Genomic DNA, 25,721 nt, shown 5'->3' with positions numbered 1-25,721 from the left:
CTAGAACATATCATTTCTTTTGCTTTGAAAACGTAAGACAAATAATGATCGGTTGTCTTAAACCTTACATTGTTAATTACCCTATTTGCTGAGATTTCTTAAAAATCTCGATTGTTGCTGAATATTTCTGTACATGTCTAATTATGATAGTGCTGTATTTCCAACAGCAAAGCGCTTCGTAGAGATCTATACGCCATTGTTGAAAGGCAGCAATATTTGAAAATATCAGATATCGAAAGCGTTGTAAGTTATAGTGAGTTTAGACATGCATGGATTTAGTGGCGCCAATAAAAACTGGCGCGCCAGTAAAATTAAATTGCATGTGTAAACATCAACTGGCATGCATGGATCGGAAAAGGCTGCACCCTTCTGAAATCACTGGCGCCAGTGATGAGTCTAAAAACTTGTAACCATGACAACATATATACAGGGTCTATCTGAATGACGTGCCCAAACTTCAGGGGTGATTCTTTAGGCAATTTTAAGGGTACTTTGATATATGAACCATGGGCGACTTCGGCTCCCCTAAGGAGCTACACCCTTCCAAAAATGGCGGAAAATATTGGTTTAATTTTTTTTTCTCAAAAACAATAAACGCTAGGAAAATGAAATTAGGGGAATATGTTTAACTCATAATAGGGCACGTTTTGACCCTATTTGTACTTTCAACCTACCCTTTTAAACTACTAAACGTAACCACCCCCGCTCAATTTAAGCCTAGATTTTTTCTATGAAGATGATAAATCAGTTTAAAGGCCAAATAAAGCTGTCCTACAGGTGACTTGACATCAAATAACAAAGTATGGGTCCATTGTATAGGGTGCCATTTAAAAAATTGTTCGTGACCTTCATATAACCTTGAAAATAAGTTCAAGGTCAAAAAAATTTATCGTCATATGATTTCTCACTTGGGACAGAACGACTTTCATTTGGTTCATTTTTATGTAAAATGACGAATACTATTTTCACAATTTGGTAATTCTTGATATTTACTTATTATATTATAAATAGCACCGTTATACAGGGTGCGGCAAAATAATTAGTAGTGTTTGGAATATCAATAAAAACCAAACCACACAAAGCAAAGAAAAACTGGTTTTATCATTAGAAGCTTTATTATTTGAAAAGATTTAAAGAATTAATTTATGTTTTGAAAATAACATTACTTAAATAGCGGCCATTATTGCATCATTACAGTCTTGCAGGTTTTCACAAAAGTGAATTGCTCTGTGACTCATCTCTTGTTTAAAAACCTGGGCTTTAAGGTATCTCCAAAGAAAAAAACCGCAGGGGATAGATCAGGCGAACGCGCAGGCCACTGTTCTACTCTATCCTCTTCAAAAAAGTAAGGATCCCACACGCCGACACCAGATACTGCACACCAGTCTGTAACCTTCGGGCTGTGAAGTGGTCGCTCATGAAGTTCCCGAGGACTATTTTCAGACCAATAGCGGAAATTCTGCTTATTCATACTGCTCGAGACATGGCAATGAGCTTCGTCGCTAGACATGAAAACAGCTGTCGGGGGAACGTTGTAAAGAACGCAGATTTATACGCATTTCAAAATTTCTTTCACTTAATTCCTGTATCACCATCATTTTATGTGGATGCATTCCGAACGACTTGTGTAAAATTTTTCGAACACTTTTATCCGCGATATTCCTAACGCAGCTGCATACGTAGGCAGAACGTGTGGGAGTCTACCGTAGTGAGACTCTGACTGCATTCTCATTTTCCGGTATTTCTGCTATCCTTGGTCGGCTAGTAGGTTTTCGCTTAAGCGCAGAACCTGTTTCGCCAAAGTTTAAAACCCACCAACGAATTGTTCTTCCGTCTGGAATGGCACCATGACGGCCAAAATTAAACCAAATACGGAAAGCAAGCTATAACAGACTCGCCATTTCTAATAAATTAGTCGATTACAACCGCCCGATGCACTTCAGTCCATCGGGCGTTTCATAACTGAAAATGGCACGAATTATTTTATATTTATTATAAAATCTATTATTTTGCCGCACCCTGTATAAGATCAATTAACAATTTTACCTATTTTTCTTAATGATTTGCCTTCTTTTCTTAAGTTAATAATTAACTTGCGAATTGGTTGAGAAATCTGTATTTTCGTAATAAAGTTACGGATGTAAGTCATTGTTATGTAAAAACTGTTTCTGAGCAAAGTAGGTAATGTCCAAGTCCCTGTTCATTCTAATTGAATTATATATTTGTTATAATATGCGATATTAGACGAACAAGAGCCAGATGTTGAAATTGCTATTGCGTGTATGGAAACGTTTTTGGCCCAGTGTATGCTTACGTTCACGAAATAACACTATTCAAAACAGTAAATTTGTTTGGTATTTTTATTTCCATATAATGATTTCGTGGATCCCTGGACTAATAAACACAAGTGTTTATAGTGTTTGACGCAAGTTTGATAGTGTATAAAATATAATTTAAGTTGAGATTACATATTAATTCTATTAACCAAAGAAAACCAACAATACTACACAATTTACAACAATCAACACCCAACTCATTTTAATAATAAAAATAGACAATCCAAATGAATAACTTCTTGCCATTATCTCAAGAAAATCGTTATCAATTTGATTTGAGTAATCAGTCAAAACAATATATGGGGCTATAAATCCGCCATACTTGTTACTACCTCTTTTGTAAACCAATCCAATTCCGCGTAACAACATAGGTTTAGAAGGTGTTACTTTACGTACATCAAAAAATGGAATAACAGTTTGAGCTCCATCTTCCTCAAAACTAGTTGCTGAAACTCTAACACGGCTCTTAGAAAAATTTTGAATGGCTACTGGATCTTCTGTCTCCGCTTGACTAGGATGGCCGACTTTGTCTTTTTCCAAGTTAATACTATATTCCCTTTTTTTATCATTATTTATCCAATTAGAAGACGACGATAAAATAGTTTTACTTATGGAGCATGAAATTAAATCAGTAATTCTTACATGTAATTCCACACCGTCTTCTACTTCGTGAAATCGTACTCCTAAAATCAATCAATTTGTAATAAAAGTTATTTTTTTGCATCAAAATAATATACCGGTTATAACTCTATGATTGTCTGTTTCTATTCCACTTAGATGTATTTCTCGTTTATCTGGATGTTTTAATTCAAGTTTATCTAAGCCTTTATTGATAATCCATTTACTTGTCCCTTCCATTATATATCCATTATCATTAAGTTCAGATTCTTCAATATCTAACCCAATAACACCATTGTGTTTGTTGAAACGTATTCCAGTTAATACTCTATAAAATTCGATAATGTTAATAATAATAAAGAGTCAATTTTTTATATTGTTTATTATACCTATTATTCGCAACATCCGTCACCATTTCATCTAAACTAATGTATTTATCAGCTTGCTTGTGATCGCAATAACATTCACAATTCACACATTTGCTATCTTTTTTAATAGTTTCTTTGGTGCCACTGCAATCGCGTTTCTCTTTAGCCGTATAACTGACATAATCATAAAGTCGGGTTTCGGTTTTTTTCTGAATGTTCAAGAAAAACTTTTTTGTAAAATGTACATAATTTTTATTAATTTATACATACGCTATAACAAATATGTACATCTGTAATAAGATGTATGTTCGATGAACAGTGAATGGTCCCTTTACATTTATGTTTATTATATTTATCGCAATAATCATAGCTGAAAATAAAAGACCAATTCAATAATAAATAATAATAGATTTAATGTAACAAATTCATTTTAATTCTTTGTCATATATCCGATTCTTTTCCAATCATTGTTACACATCCATCATACCCAACACACACGCGTTTGTCTATGCCTAATCGAGCTTTAGATAGTACGTTTAAGCTCGCAATACTTATTGTTTTGAGATCAAGCTTCTTTAGTGGTCAAAATCCTCAGAATTCTCATTTGATCGTATATGTTTTGTATATCGATCGTATAGACAACTGCCATTTTCACGTCAGCCATAATACTTTCCTTGCATTATGGTCGCAGATGTCAATTAATTTCTTTGGACATCAGAATAGGTTACATAATAACAAACAAGGCAATCAGACCAGAGCAAATATTGGATGTTAGGTTCTTAACATCATAATCCCTACACCAAATCGCTAAGAACTGACAGCACATAAGTCCTATTTAGGCAGCGTCTTCCACAAAAAGTAAAGGTACACCAATCCGACAGCAAGACATGGTAACTAATGCTATGAAGGTCTTAAACAACAACATAAAATAAGCCACAGCGGTAGCCAATATCACCAATGTGTTGCTGAAGTGGGGAGGTGTAGGATTAACAGAACAACTCACAGAGCTGTATCACAAAATACTGCAGAACGTATACACTCCAGTATGCTGGAGACACAGTATCACTATTCCCGTTTAAGAAAGGAACATCCTCAGACCCAGAGAATTACCGAAAAATGTACCTCCTAGACACATTCATAAAGCTGTTTTTCCATCTTCTGCATTCTGAAGCGGTCACTGTTAGTAGTTAACTAAGTAAGGGAGAGACCAATAAAACTCAACAAACCAGTATACTTATGCTTTATGGATTTCACGGAAGCGTTTGACGGGATACGACTGTCGTACGATATAAAAAAGTTGAATTGTAAGGGAGTTCACCACACATAATAGAAATAAACACACAACTCAATGTAAGCAGTTGACAGCAGGGTTAGCCTGTTGCTCTATAACGCCTTAATTGATTGGATCATAGAATTAGTGCGTAAGGTACAACACGGATACATGATGGGAAAGAGGAACTAAATATCTTATATTACACGAACGACACAACATTGATTACGCAGATATAGAGGATAGACTACAAATGAAAAGGAAAAGCCAACATGGATATAAATGTTACCAAAACAAAAACTCTGGTAATAGTTTAAGAACTGCGCAGTAACAGACTCCACTTATTTGGGTGTAAGCATAACATCTTATGGATATTTCAAGAACAACCTCAAAAAAACAAGTCAATAAGTCAGCCAGAATAAGAGGAGCACTAAGATCGACTATCAGGAGAAATAAATGCATATCTACCGAGATCAAAGTGAGGGTATAATAAGCCTACGACAGTTCAATAATAACATATACCCGACGGGTATAGGCAGATACAACGGAATCAAAGAAAAAATGGTGCATACCAAGAACATGATTTTGAGAGCAACCACTGAAAACACACTACAGGTGCAAAATGAGTAGAACAAGCCTATATGATATCCACAAAGAATAGGAAGAACATAAATTGAAGTATACAGTTTGTATTCTAAATGTTAGTAAGTCCACAAAATCTCTTCTTCCTATGAAGTACAAAATCGTAGGATGATAGAAAGTTCTTAGCTATCATTCTCCACCATCTCCTCTTGCTACCCTCTCCACCCCTTCCGATGCTATTGCAGATAAAGACATTATTGCATAAAGTTTCACCAGAATTAGAAATTTCAATCAACAACAGAATATACTGTTCAGTATTGCAAGCTTCGGTGTTGGTCTTCAAAATGAAATCTATTATTGCGACGATATCTGTCTAGAAAGATCCGCCTTTTATTTGCTAAGGTTAAAAGATAACACATGATCCCATTTAGAACCGATTACAGTTAATTATTAGCTATTGTTTATTACACCTCGCAAAAAATTAAGTATTATCGTCATCTATTCAAATATATTAAAACTAATAAATAATTAATATAATTGAAATAAAACTATGTGTATTTATAGATGGATGGTTTTTTAATTGTCGGCTCTACCGGTTTCGATTGTTAAATTCAATCATCTTCAGGAGCTAGCCACCTAGTGTAATACAAGTAATTATTTAATGACGTGAGTTTTCGTTTTATTTATAAAATAACAATAGCAATAGAAATTTTAAATGTTGTAAGTTTTAGTTAATGTTCTTCATTTGTATTACACCAGGTGGCTAGCTCCTGAAGATGATTGAATTTAACAATCGAAACCGGTAGAGCCGACAATTAAAAAACCATCCATCTATAAATACACATAGTTTTATTTCAATTATATTAAAATTGAGATGGAAAGAAATAACCAAATAAATATTAATAAATAATTGATTTGAAAAACACAAATCTAAAGACACGAATTGAAACAGTTGACAGAACTTTTCTGGGAATGAAATCATTCTTCTGTAACGACAACTTAAACCTAAAATTGTGTTAAAGAAGGATCAAAGGTTATGTCTGGTCGGTGTTGTCATATGGAGCTGAGATCTGAACTCTAAAGGCTGCCGCGATGAATCGCCTGAAAGCATTCGATATGTGCTCCAAATATCCTGGACATCCATAAAGACATTAAAAGCTGAACCTAAGAATTGGCTTTATGTTTAACCCATAGAACGAACGTTTGCTAATAAAAATACATATCAAATAATTACCTGGAACGTGTACCGTTAGAGACAATTTTTTTGCCAATACTATCACAATCTTTATTGCGTAAAGAAAGACCTTTGAAAATATTGTAAAAATTCACATATTGATACCCTAAAAAAATTAATTAATTATAATCTTTTAAATATAATTCAATTATAAAAATTAACCTATTTTATTGTTCTCTGTATCGCCCACCCAATACCTGCCGCTATACTGTCGAGCATGTATTTGTACTGATAGAGCTAATAAATTCAGTCTCTCCGTCATTTTCTTCATATACGAGTTCAATTGCGAATTATATAAAGTACCTAGAAGCAACATTTTAAAATTCAACATTAACAAATTTAAAATCTATATTTTTTTTATACCTGGTCGTAAGAATCTTATCAATCCTTTAGCATTAGTAGCCATCATTGAACATCTGACTTCTGAAACTGCCATATAAAGAGCTAAGTTACTTAGATATTCTAATGTTGATTTTCGTCGTGAAGCTACAACATATTTTTCCACCACCTAGAAAAATAAACAACTCACAAATGTTAGATAACAATTTTATTAATCTTTACTTCTCCTTTCATTAAATTAAAAACGCCATGTTCGTCTATTAAATTATTTAGCATATTATTTAGGACTGGTCCCATATTAAAATCGTCATTTCCTAAACAATAATCAATAAACTCATATATATTTCTATCTTCGACTAGACTTGGATCTCCGTAGATATTCAAAAACATAGCATACATCCGTTCGATACTTTTACCAAAATCCGTGAAACCCTTTAATTCTCCAACAAATTCATTTACACGTGTCCCATTCATAATAATTTCGTTTTTGTCAATGTCTGCGACTTCACCTATAGATTTTACTTCTTTATTTACTCCGGCGAGTTCTTGTAACGCTTTTTGATGATTAATTTCAATCGTTTCAACCACATTTTCAATAATTTTTCGATTTTTTGTTATTTCAAGACTAACTTCTCCGTACATATCCCTTTTCATTTTTTTCGTAAAATTCCTTATAACCTTTTTGATTATATCACTTACATCTTTTAATTTATCGTAGTAGTTATCAACTGTAGAATTTAAATCGTTTAATGTACTTGCTACAGTTTTCAGCTTTTTGTAAATCTCATCATGGGATACAGTTATACAAGCATTTGAATATTGAAAAATTAATATAATAATTGAAAACAAATTAAATGCGCAATATAACATTTTCAATATTACAATCAAACGCGCGCACACAAATTAATAAAAGATTTTTTTTGTCGTTTTCTACAAATTGAAAATTACATTGACAAGTGATTGATGGTAAACTTTGTAGTGTTCATTATTTGTTTCTTAGATTGGATAGATAATAACATAGTACAAATACCTATATTGATATAAATAGGCAACATTGATTAATTTTACTAATAATTAATTAAATGAGTTAACAATCTGATTAATATCAAAATTATTATCAAAACGTAATCAAATTGAGTATTTTTAGGTCCACTTGATAATCGTGATTGCAAAAAAAATAACGATTTTGAATCAATTTCTGTTGATAAATCAGCCAAGATAATGTATGGTGCTACAAATCCTCCACACATTTCTCCTGATGTCTTATAAACTAATCCAATTCCACGCAAAGGTAGGGGGTGCGGAAGTATAACTTCACGAGTATCAAAAAATGGAATGACTGTCTGGGCTCCATCGTCTTCAAAACTCGTTAATGAAATTTTAATTCGCTCTTTAGTAAAATTGTGTATAGAAGCTGGGTGTTTCTTTTCACCTCGACTTGGATTATCTAATGCCAGGTCAAGGTTAGCGTTTGCTTTCATTCCTAAATTTGGCTTTATCCAGGAAGATGTTGTCGATAATAGTATTTTTCCTTTTGAACATTTTAGCAGATCATTTACTTTTACTTGTAATTGTACTCCATCGCTAACCTCTTCAAATCGTATACCTAAAATTTAAATCCATTAAAATAAATACAACATATAAATATTTTTATATGATCAAAATAAGTAAGATTAACACATTTTGTTTTATAAACAAACATTACTATATCAGTTCTTTTTCTCCAACTTCAGCGCTTATATTGTTTTCATAATGTTATGTTCAAAGCAATGTACTTAGCCATTTTACCTAGGAAGATAGAATTTCTTTTCCCAGTACTTCCTCTATTGGAGACTTGGATGGAGGCTTTCCCTTTCATAAGTTACTTCAAAAAGTAAAACGAGTAAAAGTCTGCTCTGCTGACAACCCCAACCTTTCAAGGGATTATACCATTTGCAAAATTATTGGCTGCTGCTTTCTCCTCACATCAAACATCCTTCGACAAAGGGCCCACAAGCACTTATACCTCAAATAGATTATACATATCCAATAATAGACAGATTGTAGATGGCGAAGGTCCATGTTTGCTATGATCCAAACTTATATAGTTAAGCACTGTGCACACAGTCGATGGTAAAGAACTATTCATAGTCTTTAGACTGCCTAACTCCTGTATACTGCGTATGATTATAACAGGGTACTGTTGAAACAACGTGATTACCTCTAAAACGCTGGGAGGTACAGTGGACGACAATAGAAAATCCTTTAGGATGGATGCAAGACAAAGGTTTTATTATTTTTCTTCAACACTTTGTTGAAACATACATTTAGACAATCACTCATCCCAGATTAATTCAAAAGCCTTCGATTATTGCACAAAAATTGTATTGTGTTACTTTTATTTCAAATCCTGAAGTGAAAACAGCTGAAGTTACCAGTAATTAAAGATTTTTTAGTTTACCACAGCAGTAGCAATAGAGACCAATAGCACAAATTCACAACTTTAACGCTTACCTAACACTTCCACTTATGAATAATCCTACTACCAGTACACGTTTGTTGTCAAGAAATAGGTGTCACACATAATCTATACTACCTATTACTGCTCAAATGCTGCATTCCGGACATGATCTATGGATAGTACATTGGCTTTACATGAAATTCATCACAATTCTGAAATTTCCCATAATGTTTTATTTACCGATGAAGCGCAACGGTCATTATTTGGACTATGAGGAACCTCATTTTATATGTCGCTGGAATCGGCAAAGTCGTTGGTCTGTAAATATTTCTGCCAAGAATACTGAATGGCGAAACAGCAATTTTTGAAAGAACACTTTGCCAGGTCTCTTTCAAGACATTTCTTTATAACATCGTGCAAAATGTTTTTTCAACGCGATTGGGGAAATTTTGAAACGTCATTTTTGTAATAAATTGATTGGGCAGGACTATGGGCGACGAAAGAAGGAATGAATTACAAAAATTAAAGTAGAAAATTGTTGACTTTTTTAATATCTATTATTTTTACTTATCAGAAAACGCTATTTAAGACATCATTGCAAAATTACTCATTCTGCAGTTTTTAAAAAGTGTTTCAATGGTAATGCCAAGAAAATTTCTGATATAGCTAGCCGGCTATCAAATATAGCTGACAAGATTTCGTTCTTTCAACTGTGCTACACTCTGGATGCGTAGCAAAATCTTTAAGGACTTTGTATACCTTAGTATAGTTTTCGTAAAAGAAAGGAATAGCTTTATATTTTGCCGATGTTTGCATAAAAACAATGAACTTGAACACATTGCGATGTTTACCATTTCAGCACCAAGCTTTGATGGTTCAGAATCCTAAATCCTCAGAATTCATATTTAATTCACTATACGATCAAATATGAACCGAGATGTTAATGTACCGACGTTGAACAACTGCTCTTTTCGTAATATCAGAGGTTTCGTCGGCAAAATAGAAAAACCGCAACATTTCTTTACATCATCAACGATTTGTTTCCTTAGAACCTAGCCACAAATGTTCGATCTCGCATTACAGGCACATAATTCCTTCATGAGTTCCACAAAAATGTTTAAAAAATATTAATGTTGAAATTTCTTTCTATTTTTCTCAACCTATGTCGCAGTGGAGATGCCAATTACTTTGTATCCCTTCAGAATACAGAATTAAGAGTTGCTAACATAACGAAAGCGTCTATAATTCAGTGTGTTCTTGTCCTTGGGTTACAAGTCGGATAGGACTTAGTTTATGGGATTGAATCCATTATAATACATTGTACTCATTCTTTTCTTATTCTTACATATCTTTTCTTCGTTTTCCTAAATATCATGCGATAAAAGTTCAGAATCAGTTTTGCGTTTGTCAGGTTTCTTTATTAAATTCAATATTAATGACCTCTGGAATACATCTCGCCACTTATTCGTAAAACTATCAATACTTTAAAGTACAACTTTACAGCTATGTACAGTTCTGTTCAGATATAATGCGAAAAGAGCCGCTCGTAGAGGCATAAAATTGTACTAGAAACGACCTACGTTCACGAGGCATTCAATTCGGTTTTACCTGCGGGGTGGTGTGATTTATGGCCAAGATGAGTGAATCACAAAGACAAAATTAAGAAAATAAATAGGTATAAGCAATTCATTTACTTTACACTATTCCTGTAGTAAATGAAAATAATTACTAATAATTACTGTATTACTTTGGTAATACAGTGGAAGGATACGTCGAACCTCAAAAGAAATGAAAATGATATATTGATAATAAGTTATATATAAACTATCATATATTGAAATATATCGCAAACCATTTTAATGTAATAAAATCAATATAATAAAATATAACACTCCTATTTTTAGTATAACAAAAAATATAATATATTATTATACATATAAAATATAATAAATATTATAACAATCTAATTGGGGAGAATTTCATACGGTCCATTATACCATCAAATATCAGTATTTTGTATAATACCCATTATTCTCTATGCAACATTGCCATCTGGTGGACATCGAATTTACTAATCTTTCGCATATATCCTTGCCGCGAAACAATTCCCACACAACTGTAATGTTGCGGCGCAGATTATCCACGTTGCGAAAAGGAAAGTTGGCATTTTTATTGAATTGTTTTTTCACCAAAACCCATAGATTTTGGAATGGGTTTAAATCCGGTGACCACGGTGGCTAGGGTATTCGCCTAACCTCATTATGATCGTCAAACCAATCATGAACAATTCTTGAAGAATGCACGGGCGAATTGTCTTGGACTATCGTGATGATCCCTTCTGGATACAGGTTCTTACTGGTGGTATCAAAACATCCTCCAGCACTCGAATGTATTAAATCTTCCTTTAATTTCACTTCTTGTATTGGGTTGAACATGATTAGCATCATACCGGGTTCCATCCCTTCGCCATAGCAATTTCTTATGGTCGTCCGACGAACAGAAGATTTTTCGTTTGTGAAGATGACTGGTTCCCAATTACACTCAAGGTATTCACCGGCAAATCGTAACAGTGTTGTAGCCAATTGCTCCGTAATTAGGGGTTTTTTTACAGCAACCCGGTCATGAATGAATTTTATCTGACGTTTTATTTATAGAAATACTCTAAAATCATTTATTACAGGAACATATAAAAAATCATGTATTTGTTGTGCTTAAAAATATCAAAAAAAATTTAAAATAAAATAAAATTAACACATTTAAAAAAAGGGTGATCCATTCTTCGGCCCACTTCAAACTGGGACGGTTTTACCTGGGCTTTACCCTCTTCCTTTAGTCTCAAATCGAATTGAATAGAAACAAACGATGTTTCCGTCTTCTTCCAGTACCAGCGTCATGTCGGAGCTAACAGCGGCCGATTCGCATTAAATCTGAACAGAGCTGTACATGTTTCGCAACTTTATACGTTTACTTTATTTAATCTCAAAAGTTTGAAAACTACTATCCCGCAATGCAGCAAAAATTGTGGCAGTTTAACGCTGCCACAATGCCGAAAACTGTGCTAACCGAAAATATAATTGCTTTCGTCGCAAATTGTAAATAGATATGAATTTGCACATTACAGAAGTGTTGCTAAAGTTCTGCTCTCTGAAAGCTATTATGCCAAAATTTAAAGTAGTACAGTATTCCTTAGACAAGGTGAATTGATTCAAATGCCTTAGTATTTGAAATATCTTTTGTAGTATTTTTTTACAAAATTTAAGCATTTGTATAATACCTACCAGTTACTACTTTATAATTATCCGCTTTAACTTCGCCTAACTGAATTTCTTGTTTTTTTAAATATCTAAATCGAAATTTTCGAATAGCTTTATTAATTACCCAAACACTTGAGCTTTCCATTAATGAACCATCAAATTGTAGCTTAGTTACTTGAATATCCATTGTAACTGTTCCGTTGTATTTAGCAAAACGTATTCCAGTAATAATTCTATAAAATACAAAAAAAGGTATTTCAACAAACATTTTATTATCGATTACTGCATACCTATTATTTTCAATGTCAGATACCATTTCGTCTAAACTGAAATATATGTGAACATTTACTTCAGACTCTTCGCAATAGCAGAAACAATCAATACATTTTGCGTTGGGTTTATAAGATATTTTTGTACTACTGCAATCCTTCGTACCAGTTTTATTTATCACCACGTATTCGTAATTGCTATTTTTACCCTCGGCCTAAAACTCACATAAATTAAAACATATTTCCATTAAAAAAAAAAACCGTTTACGTACATTATAACATATATCTACAGAAGATGAAGTTTCTGAATTTGGTAAACAATGAAGAGTTCCATTACATGAATTAAAATTTTCCACTTCACATTCACTACGGCTGTAACAGATAAAATATGCAATGTTACAAAATTATATTTACAAATTTTCATGAGTCAATTGAACATCTCCTAGAAAAAAATGTTCTTTCAGCATTACTTAAGTTACTAATACTTCTTTTAGCTACTAGCGACAGCTATTCATTGATTCTTCAGTAAAACTACGAGATTGTAGCGTCATTGAGAAGAGTCGGACAACTCAAATTATTCGAGGATGACTTTAATGATTCTATTCAGCTGCCATAGCTGATTTGCTAACTGTATTCACTTCATGTGCTTTTCTTCTCATGGGTCTCAGGTTGATATATCGCATTACTCGTGGAGTAATCAAATGTTCAGCATTATACAGGGTGCTTCATGTTTTAATCGGGAAAGCACATATTAATTCTCAACCCTACACACGAAGCTTAATAGTTTTTCAAATACAAAAGAAATAATTTCATATATATTATTATTATATTTTATAAATTTAGCTTAGTCTTCTTCACTGAAGTTGATATATTTGGAGCAAATGGCCGTAGGAATGATGCATCAATTTTTAGTCAGTCATCATTGAATGAGCTGACGATTCCACTACAACCAAATTTATCAAAACCTTATCCAAGAATAGGGATGTTATTCGAAAAACATGCTTTTGCAATAATGGTATCATAATGTCGGATATGCGAGATGGTCATATCAGCATGTTTGAGTAAAGTAGACTCGATTGTTCAACCTTCATGTACAGTGCTGGCACTACATCAATACAGCAATGACTAAAATGGAAATTTTGCAGACTCCTTTATTTGTAATAGGGGTACTGTACCATGGCAAAACATGATTCATTGAGCACTATAAGCTATGTAAATTTAAAACCCTTCTGCCCCAAACTATAAACGTGTATACCAGGAATTTCATACATCTCGCAATATATGGATAGTACAGGAAGTGGGTAGTTATGCTGAAAAAAGCTTCAGCTGATTTATATTTTCAATTTCGTTATTGTAAATAACGAAACGTAAATAATTAATTGTAAATAATAATGAGCAGGGCCGCCATCGTTTTGATACCATAATTGGTGAAGAAGCTGCTATACTGCACTATTATACATAAGAGACAGATCTGCATATTTAGAAGTTTCAAGAAAATGCGGAAAACATCTGGATATTTTGCCGTTTTGCAGCAGTTTAGAAAATGTTTGGCTAGTTACATCAAAATATGTTTGCCTTTTGAAATAAGTTGGAAAAATAGACACGCCAAGCTAACAAATTACAGAGCTATCTATAACATGTAAGTGCTTGGAGAGAAATATGCATATCTCACAACTATTTTCACATTATAAAATTTAAAGAGGATGTTTTAGAAAACAGTTAATTTAATGTAATTAAAATAATAGATTACACTTACTCGATGTTACTTCCAGTAGAGTTTATCGGTTGACCAGCATATGAACAGGATGTATCACGATAATAAAATCCTTTCAAAAAATTATTAAAAGCTACGTACTTATGCCCTAAAAAATCAATAAGTTATGTATTATTACTAATTTATAAAAACTACATACCAATTCTATATTTATGGGTATCATAAACCCAGTATCTCCCACTACATTTTGGAGCATATGTTAAAAGTGAAATAATTACCGAAATGATTCTCAACGGTACATATTTCATATATTTGTTATAATCCTCTTCATAATCCTTATCTTAAAAAAACAATTAAAAATTATAATATTAATACTAACCAAATAAATTATCAATGAAATTCTTTCGAAAACATTTATGAAATAACATACTGGTGATTCAGGGAGATATTATTGGGTAGTAACAGAGACCTTTGTTGATAATCATATATTATATGTTTATATTGAAAGAATTAAGTTAGCAGAGACCCTATAATATTCATCATAAACATATTCACCTGAATCTGTTAAAATTGCAATTCTTTTAGCACCGGTTATCGTTAACGCAGCTTTAATTTCAATCGTAACGAAATAAGCAACTAAATTATATAGATATTCCAACGTTGATAATCTTCGCGTCGCTAAAATGTGTTGTTCAACCGTCTACAAAATGTTAAATATTTACAATAATTTCGCTAATTCTACTACATTTAATCACATTCCCAGTAATTAAGTTAAATGCTCCTCCATCTTCAACCAACATTTTTGACATAAAATATAATGTGGAATTTAGACCATCTTCTAAATTAAAACAAGCATCGATAAATATCTGACGTGATTTTAAATTGTATAGAGTTGAATCTTTATAAAATTTCATAAATTGAGTGTAAAGATAGTCAATTTGTTTTGTACCATTTATAAAGTTATCGAATTTCGTTGTGAATCGATTCACCTGATGATTATTAAACAATTTTAATTCTATATCATATGAGATAGATTCTTGAATATTTTTTATTTTTTTATCGATTCCGTAAATTGCTTGCAACATTTCCTTATGAATCATTTCACACTTTTCGAGTACTTTCTTAATGAGTTGTTCATCCTGTGTAATCCTTTTGGGAATTCCTTCAAAATCCAGTGCAGTTCTGGAAAACTGATCAACACTTTTTGCTAAATCTAAACTTTGAGTATATAACTTATAGTTTGGACTGGACGACATTGAATTAATTATAAGTTCAAGGATTTGAACCCACATAAACATCATTATTAGCAAGTATTAAATTTTGATTAAGTTGTATAATTATTTCAGCTTGACATACATTTGACAAGTGATTAATTTAAACTTTTTGGTATTTGTGAAAATAATTTCAAACTATATCTGGAATTGATTTATTATTTATTAAATACAATATTTACATAGAGTTAAATTACAAAATATACCATACTCAAATTTATAATAAAATCTGAAGTTAATAATATAAGCGGGCGGTTTTCATCAATTATACATATACATAAATGCTAATTATTATCTTTTAATACATCTTTAAGAATGGAGCTGGAATTTCTATTTTGTCCAAAATCAGCAAACGTAGGTAGAACAACTTCGTTTAATAATAAAGGTTGTGGTGTACCAGGTTGTTCTAGTGGTAAATCGGGATTGAGCAGTTTTGGTAGTTGTCTTGGTGTTGATTCGTTTTCTAAAAATCGGACGAAAGCTTGCGATAACGATTCTTGAGACATCCCTTGATTTTGAGATAAAACATTTGGGTGTAAAATTGCGCCAAGCCAAGAACCTTGATTATTTTTATTTAATTTAACCTTTTCGTTATCCTGTTGATTAAAATCAAGAACGGTCGAGATTATTTTCAATATTTGATGTTGGTCTTTATTCAAAGTAATATTATTTGACGTAATAAACCCAACAACTAAATTTTTAACCAACATCTTATCCACTTTCGTCTCTTGGCTGCCAGATGCGTTTTGATTTTCTTCGGTTTTTCTTAATTTTTCTCGTAGTTTATCATCTGAAATCACAAAATTATTCTGAATTCGAAAAATTAGTTTATGAATGAATTAATTAAAAACCATTAAAACCATATGTGGATATAAATAAGGATGCAATTGAAAGTGTTATATTGCAAGTCTTACTCAGGGACTGATTATTTTAATCAACACCAGTACCTGAAGTAATACTCTCAACGTAACCTTTCTTTTCATGCTGATTCATGCTAATACATGCTTCCGAAAAAGAAAAATACTGAAAATTAAGAATTATTATTAAATATAAATTATAAAAAGATATCTCGTCACTAATAATCTTTATAAACCGAGTAGTTTTGAATAAAAATATTAATTTAGTCAAAATTTCTTAAAATTTGTGTCATATGTTCATTGATATAACAAAACTGCCCATGAGGTTTATTTTCATACCATATAAACAGCTGATGTATAAATGTTTCCTAAATCAAAGGAAAAAAATTGGCTTATATCTAATTGCAGTTCACCAACAACAAAGAGATTTGTGCGGATATCAAAGTCCTCAACCGATTTAATACTGGCAGCGACCAAAGACTTTTAAACGCGAAAATTAGGCACAAAGCAAATCGTCGAGAACTATTACTGCAAATTAAACAGCGCGGCGCCAAACAATATAGTAAACGATAAGAGGAGGAACATCGTAAATGTGGGCTCAGAAGAGATACCACAGATAGTGATAAACTGCGAGCTGCTTTAAGAAGGATGAGGAACAGAAAGGCATCTGTAGAAGACAGAGTGGCAGATGAAATGTTCAAGATGGGAAAGAATCCACTAAAAGAGGCATCCTTATGCTCCTCTTGAACAGATGCCTGCAGGAACAGATGATTCCAACGACGTGGAGGAATGTAGAAGGTATTCTGCTGTTCAAAAAAGGCGCCTGCGCAATCTTCTACAAATTGTTAACAAGTATAATTACAAACCGCTCAACCAACAAATTCTATCAACCAGTCGAACAAAGGGGCTTTAGAAAAACCTATAGCACGATAGACTACCTCCAAGTCACGCATATGCCAATCGAGAAGACAACAGAGTAGATTACCACCCTACACTTGGTGTTCATAGATTCTAAAGATGAAAATTGTGAAAATGTAAATTATAAACAATAATATGCTTAATATTAAGATTATCACTTAATGCAACATTACAGATCAAACGGGATGAGGACATGCTGACGGAGAAAATCCCAGTTGAGAGAGGTGTTCGACAGAAAGACACGATATCACCCAAACTATTCACGTTGGCACTGGATGACATCTTCAAGAAAATATCTTGTGAGAAGAAAGGTATCAATATCGACGGCACTTACCTAAATCACCTGAAATTCACGGACGACATCGTATTGATAGAGAAGTTCAAAAATATACTCGAGCAGCTCTATAAAGTATCAGCAGAGATGGGTCTAAAAGGATGAACCTTCAAATGCAAAGATCTTGAGTCCGTACACTCCCCAGTTTTCGATCGAAAATCATATTATAGAAGTTATAGCATCCTACACCTACCTTGGTCAGGATATCAAGCTGGGCAAAGAAAACCAGATCACCGAAATAATAAGAAGAATAGAATTGACCTCAAAACCCCAGCTATGCCTATTAACCTGAAACGGAAAATGTTCGAATTCTGAGTACTATCGGTAACAGCATGTGGTCTGGAAACCACTGCGCCACGGAAAAATGTGCCAACAAGCTAAGGACAAACCAAAGAGAAATGAAGCTGGGAATCAGACTCAGAGATAGAATGCGTACTAAGATCACAAATGCAGTGGTGTGGATTGCTGGCCTGATGTGACAATGCAAGACCAGCATAAGATGGCCGAAAAAGATCATCCATGGAAGGCCCAGTATAATACATCGAAGTGTGGAAAGACTACAACGGAGATTGCTAGATGACATTAAGAAGATTGTGGGGAGAAATTGGCTATAACGGCGTCCTGCTTTCAAAAAAGGTTTGCAAAATAATAATATAAAGACTTCAATACCAATTGCTACAACGAAACTTAATTCCAGACATAGTTTAACTTTCAAACATACAGTTTTGACGCGACGTAGTAATTAGTGAATCATTGAATGGTGGTTAAACTGGTCATAGTGAAATACAAGATGAACTATATCTATTTATTTATAATCTATATCTATATATTGATAATATCAACTGAGTTACAACAATGTTTCAACAGAATATATATTTCCTTATAATAAAAATTATTGAGATATTCGTGCCAAACCTGTTATGTTTATGAAAAATCGTTGGGAATATGTTTATGCAATTAAATGTAATAAAATCGCGTACCATCACGACAGCAGCCAAGTACCACCAGTGATACGGGTACCACAGCTTTAGAATCCCTGCTCTAGGACATTCGAAACGTTAGATGTGTCTCTGAAGTGTTAGACGAGTCAAACATATACAAGGATGTCCTATAAATATTGAGATACACTTTAACGGCCATCACACGGAGCGGTTTATGAGAATACAGGATGCGGAATTGCTCTCGTAAAGTTAGTTATTTCCCATGCACTGTTTTTATGAACAGAATTTTTCCGCATATTATATGTGTTCTTAACAAACCTGACTATTTTGGTGTATATGCAACAGTTTCCTCGAATTGTGGAAGAAATGCTGACATAGAACTTCCAACTTAAGTCTTAGACTACGAAGATATTCCGTTTTTTAGTTCTAAATTTTATAACCGGACTGATTTGCACATTGCTGCAATATGCCGCACCCAATTCCAATATGCCACAAGAGGAGACCAAGGATATTATTATTTTTGAAACTCTTCAATCAAATTATGTTTGATTTCTTAGTTGCAGAATCAAATTATTATGTGACTATGAAAAATTAAAGTCAGTCAAATGTTTCGTTGAGATCGCTACATTGAGTTGATGCGAATGCCATAGAAGAAAAATGTTTTGGATCTTCCTAAAGATACATATTTTATTACATAATGAAAGCTTACATGTGATAAAAAAAAATTATGTCAGTGGTAAATTTGCAATACTTATGCCTACTTTTACCATCCTCTTGATAAACTATCTAGGGGACAATTACCATTATCTAGGAGATAGTTATTGATAGTTATACTCATTGGTTAAAAATCTGAATTTATCCATGGGATAAATTTATCAAGAGGTGGTAAAAGTGGGTCTTAGTGTCCTACTTAGACACCATGGCTAAAATATGATTTGGCTGCATTTGCAAACATTACCATCAAAAAACAATTACGGTGTAGGTGCTAGTATAAAGAGTATTTGGAGCACAAATACTATAAACAGCAATTAGACAATCAATCCATCCAAATGGGCCAACAAAATGAGAAAGACCGCGCTTGGTACTCACGACTTTAGAACCGATTTAGATAAAAATCAAACAATTATTTCTTGGAATGATAACAATGTGGTTTCTACAACCTCAAAAGCTGTTAATGTTAATGTAGTTCGGATGGTAAAAAGAGTTCACAAAAGAAATCAGTACTAGTTCTGCAAGGGTACATGATAATTTGTGCGATGAAAACATGGATGGCATTATCAGAAGCAATCAAAACAGTCCCTCGAACATTGAATAGATGATTACCCATTGTATAGTTATATGGCAATTCAAAACGCTTGGCAATTAAGGCTCACTTTATGCTAAAAATTAAAACATTTAGGAAACGATTGTCATCAAACACCAATAACAACATTTGTCAATGTGTGACGGCATTTTTCATAAGACTGTAACTTGTAAATAATAATAACTTATAAAACTGTGAAATGTCAAAACATTGATTTAATCGCCTCACCCAAAAGCAATCAATTAGTCAAAGATAAATTTAACGGATTTGACAAAAATAAAAACCATTAAATTATATTAATCAAAATTATCACGTAAATACCTTAAAGTAATTGCAAAAAAAATATATTCACATCCACTACAAAGCCAAATATGCAAAAGCGGTAAATATACGATAAAAACTACATAAACACTAAAATAAAAATAAAATAAAAAATAAGAAGAAATACGTGACGTGAAAAAGTACTGCAAGTTTTCAATATCTCATGTAGTAACTTGAGGTTAATGACACATCACAGCTACTATATGAGATTAGAAAAATACAGTTAGTGCAGATGCGGTGCCTGGTAATAAAAAATAAAATATAAATAAGCTTGACAAATGGATACAACATAAAGATTGGATTATTATCTTCAATTTTTTTTAATAATGACCGGCTATGAGTGGATGTGGCATTTTGTGGCCGAGCGTGCCAATACCAGCTGATACTCTGGTAGCCAATATTCAAACCAGAATTACCAGTTGATATTTCACATTCAGACACATTCCCCCAACAAAAACAAAACTTCTTAGTAAAAGCCGATGATTTTTCTTATTAAATTGGATGCACAATAAATGAAATAATAAGTAAAATATGTTTCCATTAAATAATGCAATGATAAAGTGCTATTTAACGAACTCATATTGCAATACGTGGTTAGCAACATTCCAAAAAAATTATTAATTTACTTACTTTCTTCTTTTAAAACTACAATTTGATGTTTAGACGTTTCCATTTGGTCGCTGAGTCTTGAAGCGGCTAAAAGACCTTGTTTACTTTCGTCCAGTTGATTTTTTAGACATGTTAATTCTTTTTTTAAGTTTTCTTGAACATTTTTTTCTACCATTATCTGTCTACGTATTCTTTCTGTTTCTAATTGTACACCTTTTTCTTTATCTACGAAAATCAATGTGATTAACTCTCAAATTCGACAAATAACCACATAAGGAGTCATTAAAAAAATTTGATTTAGTCAAAATACGTATATAAAATAAAATATAATTTACCATCTTGAAATTGTCGTAAAACAAATTCTAAATTAGCCAATCCAGCAGATTGCTTATTAATAGTATCCTCAGCATCCGATACTTTTTTTCTCAACTCATCCCTTTGATTAGTAACCAATTGGAGCTGATTTTGGAGTGTTTCAACATGTTGATTCGTCCGAATATTAACCGAAGTGTGCAATGAAGTAGCTTGTTTTTCCCTTTGCTCCAAAATCATCATTTTAGTCTGCATTTCAGTAGCTTTTTTATCCGCCAACATAATTTCTTGCATGTGTTGATCTTCAATTTCCAATAAATGCGCGCGAAGTCTTTGAAGTTCTTTACTTAAAGAAATTTCTTTTTCCGACGTACTATTAGAGAGCTCATCAATTATTTTTTTCGAATTTTGTTGTTCTTCTAATAGAGTTTGTCCTAAAACATCACATTTACTTTTTAAAAATGAATTCTGTTCGGATAACTTCTCAATTTCTTCAGTTAAAGTATTAATTTTAATTAATAATTCTTGATTTTGTGATATTTCAGTAGGTTTTTTAATTTCTTCGCTTAATTTTTTTGTTTTTTCTACTTCTACAGATAATATTTGATTTAGTCTTTGTATTTCTATGTAATATTGATGACTTTCTTCGTGTTTTGCAGTTAAACTTGTTCTTAAATTATTATTATTTTCAATTAATTCAGATAAAGTTGTTTCTAATATTTTTATTTTTTCGGTATAATTTGTTTTAGTTACATTAAGTTCTTCTTGGAGGTTTGATATTTTAGTTTCGGCTTCTTTTTTGATATTATCTAATAAATTTTCTTCAATTTCAAGTTTTGCATTTTTCGTTTCGGTATTTTGTAGTTGCATTTTTAAATTTTCACATATTTCTTTTAAGTTTTTGTATTCTTCGTTTAATGAAGTAAATTTTAAATTAATTTTTTCAGCTTCACCCAATTTTTCCTTATTTTGGTTATTTGAAACCAACAACGTTCGGTTTTCTTCTTTTAACTTCTCAATATCATTTTGATATTTTGTTATAATCTCATTTTTTGACGTAATCTCATCCTGCATCTTTTTATATTCATCTTCTAAATTTTTATGTTTCTCATTTAATACAGAAAATTCAAAATTAATTTTTTCATTTTCATTTTTAATTAAATCGATCGATGCTTGATAATTTAAAAGTTTTTCTTTTAATTCATCGCAATCATTTATACTTAGAGTTTTAAACTTCTCATTTTCATCTTTTAAAGTTTTATAATCAATCTTTAATTCTTCATATTCAAACTTAAGTTTCTCTAAAACCTCATGATTTTCAAAAATATTCTTTTCATTTTCACATTCATTCTTATCTATTAACTCTTTAAGATATTTAATTTCCTCTTTTAATTGTTGTGTTAACTTTACATGTTCTTCTTCCAACATTTTATTATGTATATTAAACTCAGCTCTTTCAAAATTTAACTTTTCCACAATTTCTTGTACTTCATTATAAGATTTAGTCACTTCTTCTAGCTTTAAATTAGTTTCATTTAAAGTTTGTAAGTCCCTATCATATTGTAATTTTAAAGTTGTTTCTGACATTTTAATTTTTTGCAATTTTTCTTTTAAAAATCGAATTTCATTTTCTAATCCTTCCCTGGTTTCTAATTCAACTGATAAAGTTTGTTTTAAATCTTCAATTTCGGTTTGTCCTATTTCAATTTCTCCTTGATATTTTAAATTATCGTGCTCATATTTTTTATTTTTCTTAATTAATGTATCAATTTGAATTTGTAAATTTTCTATTTCTTCTTTTAATGTTTCCATGTTGATTTCACTAAATTTGCCTTCATCGCTTAAATTAACATCTTTAATTTTTTCATAATCGCTAAAAAGAGTTTCATAATCATTTTTAACAATATTTAATTGCTTCTTATTTTCGTTTAATTCTTTTTCTAACTCTTCATTTTTTGAATGGGACATTTCTAATTGATTCTCCAAAATAATTAGATTATCTTCATTGGTTTCTGAAATTGTATGAAGTCCTGAATTATTTCTAATATCATCTAATTCCGAAATAAGAATATCATTGTTTTTTATTAATTCTCGGCGTTCTTCTTCGTAATGCTTTAAAGCATCATTTTTATAAATAATTTCTTGGCTAAGTAATTCAGAATTATTTAATAATTTTTCGATTTCTTCATTCTTTTCTTTCAAAATACTACTTTTTTCATCTAAAAGACTTGAAACTTGTTTTTCTAAAGTATCAGTTTTATATTTGTATTCTAATAAGTGCTTCATTATTTCTTCAACTGTTGACGTAAAAGTATTTGTTTCCACAGGTAATGGATAATCCATAAACTTTTTGAATGTATCATTTAAAAGTAATGACAAATCAACATCGTTATTTGTATCATTTGAATTAACTTTAGACATATTAATTTCACTTTCAAGTTTGATACATTTCTCTTTATACATTTTTACGTGATCTTCATATCCTTGCAAAATTTTCGCTAATTTATCATATTCTTCTTGATCTGATATTCTACCAGCTTGATAATTCTCAATTTTTGACTCATAATCCAAAATTTTCTTTTTTAAAACTTCTTTTTCATCATCATTTTTCGAATTTTTAATTTTTTTATAATCCTGATTCAAAATATCGTACTTTTCTTGCAAATTATTGTATTCAACTTGAAGAGCATCTTTTAAATTAATTACTTTTTCCGTAGTTTGTTGACAATCTAAATCTAATTGTTCCAAGCTAACAATTAAATCTTTCTTTTCATTTTCTAACTCGGTTATTTGATACTTCAGGTTACAAATAATATCTTCATTAGGATTTTTAACATCCGTTTCCCAATTCCATTCGTTTGAAGATGAGTCGTAATTCGATGTTTCCACATTCTGAAATACAGAAAAAAAAATTATTTTTCAGTCCATTTAAAATATTGTCTTGGGAATAACGTAAACGCTGTCAAACCAGCTGCGTTTGGTTAATCATCAATACATATTCATCATGCATACGGGTCAACGGAAGCTACCTTCGCATTTGTTACCTCTATAGAGGTCAATTAAGGCAAGTTCTAAAGTTTTAAATGTGAATTGGAGAAAACGTTGGTGTAAATAAAGGGTATACAAAAACAGAATATAAATAAAACAGAAGATGTAAAATAAAACAAATTTAAAAGTCGTTTGAAATTAGTCGGTTAAAAAATAATAATAAAATAAAGTACAGATGGTAAACAATTATTATTTACTCGAAATGATAAGATTTTATCTCGAGTACATATATGTTTAACAGACAAAACACATTCTCTTAATAAACGTATTTGTTAAGATATTAAAAAAACGATTCGTTTATAAATTTTATAGTATAAATTAAGGTTGAGTTGGCTCAATTTTTAAATCTACAAAAATCGAAAAACTTTTACGACTTTGTCATTACATATATTATATGTATAGGAATGTAAATCTAAAATTAATGGTTTTTGCAGAAACTAGAAACTTCAACTTTTAAAAAATTACATACGAAACAAAAACTATTCTACGTTAGAAAGTAAGGAAATTTTGTGGCTAGAATGCATAAAGCTACTACAGGATTCCAGATTTTTGGAAAATCCAAATCGGTAAGAAATATCTGGAACTTGCACTTTGCAATCCGACGTCAATGAAAGGAATATCCTTTATTTATGTTTGGTAATAAAAGCCACATCCTTTAAATGTCTGAAAAATCGCTTAGTGGTTGTAATATTAGAATGAAATGTATTTTATTGATGTGGGGAGAGCTAATGATGTCAATGAATCCTTTTTGTCGTATCAAAATCAAGCTGGTTGATGCAATTTTACTACACTGATTAGCTGTTCTCAGATTATCTCTAAAGTTATAGAAAGATGCCTAATTATCCACTGCTCTATGGCAACATTTAACTACCTACAGTAATTTTCAGCCAGGCTTCCGCCCTGAATATAGATACACAACGCCTCTCTTGGATACCATCGATGTTTTCCGTGAAACTGACAACGGTTTAACCACTGTAATGGTTTCTACTTTTTAAAGGGGTTTGATCCTGCAATACTAGTTTCTCATAATGCTGTGCCATTTTGGATAACTGGAGTCAGCATATAAGTTATTTATACAGATTGTGACTGTCATATTCAACACTGACCGTCAAAGTGCTTTACTTGGGCCTACTCTTTCGAATATTTATCATGTAACAGGCGTTGATTGGCATGGCTAATAAACACTGCTTAACTGTAACTTCTCTAAGTTTCTAGTGCTCAAATGAAAGCGAAAATAGATAAAGTAAATTTCCAAGGTTCATGTTTAGTTTATTATACAAAGTGATCATAATGGTATTTCAAATGTCTTTCTACTTGGTGTTGTATTGTGTATTAAGAACAATAAAAGTAAAACCTATCATTGTTATAATAGTTGGGAGAAAG

The 25,721-nt window shown here is 31.8% G+C and overlaps 3 protein-coding genes across 4 annotated transcripts in view; all 3 read right to left on the bottom strand.

Moving 5' to 3' along the window:
- Positions 1-2,430: 2,430 nt before the first annotated feature.
- LOC111417198 (uncharacterized) lies at positions 2,431-7,617 on the bottom strand. Its single transcript, XM_023049419.2, has 8 exons — positions 6,970-7,617; positions 6,772-6,916; positions 6,571-6,711; positions 6,409-6,514; positions 3,593-3,692; positions 3,344-3,531; positions 3,074-3,282; positions 2,431-3,019 (listed from the first exon to the last, which is right to left on the bottom strand). Exons 1-8 carry the CDS (start codon positions 7,615-7,617, stop codon positions 2,481-2,483), a joined length of 2,076 nt encoding a protein of 691 aa, XP_022905187.2. The 3' UTR covers positions 2,431-2,480.
- A 189-nt stretch (positions 7,618-7,806) lies between these two features.
- On the bottom strand, positions 7,807-15,769 carry LOC111417044 (uncharacterized). The gene is made up of 8 exons (XM_023049205.2): positions 15,180-15,769; positions 14,980-15,124; positions 14,624-14,764; positions 14,467-14,572; positions 12,983-13,082; positions 12,732-12,925; positions 12,466-12,674; positions 7,807-8,353 (listed from the first exon to the last, which is right to left on the bottom strand). Exons 1-8 carry the CDS (start codon positions 15,723-15,725, stop codon positions 7,815-7,817), a joined length of 1,980 nt encoding a protein of 659 aa, XP_022904973.2. The 5' UTR covers positions 15,726-15,769; the 3' UTR covers positions 7,807-7,814.
- Positions 15,770-15,834: 65 nt separating this feature from the next.
- The window catches only part of LOC111417145 (thyroid receptor-interacting protein 11-like), a 29,361-nt gene continuing 19,474 nt past the window's right edge, over positions 15,835-25,721 (bottom strand). For both annotated transcript variants that reach the window (XM_023049343.2, XM_023049352.2), the window contains 3 exons: positions 21,314-24,182; positions 21,000-21,203; positions 15,835-16,485 (listed from right to left, as the gene is read on the bottom strand). In XM_023049343.2, the coding sequence (XP_022905111.2) occupies positions 15,980-16,485; positions 21,000-21,203; positions 21,314-24,182 (3,579 nt within the window). In that variant the 3' untranslated portion in view covers positions 15,835-15,979. The remainder of the gene's footprint in view (positions 16,486-20,999; positions 21,204-21,313; positions 24,183-25,721) is intronic.

This window comes from Onthophagus taurus, chromosome 1 (genome assembly GCF_036711975.1).
Source record: "Onthophagus taurus isolate NC chromosome 1, IU_Otau_3.0, whole genome shotgun sequence".
In the NCBI taxonomy this organism is placed as follows: domain Eukaryota; kingdom Metazoa; phylum Arthropoda; class Insecta; order Coleoptera; family Scarabaeidae; genus Onthophagus; species Onthophagus taurus.
This window is presented reverse-complemented; position numbering and strand designations above follow the sequence as displayed.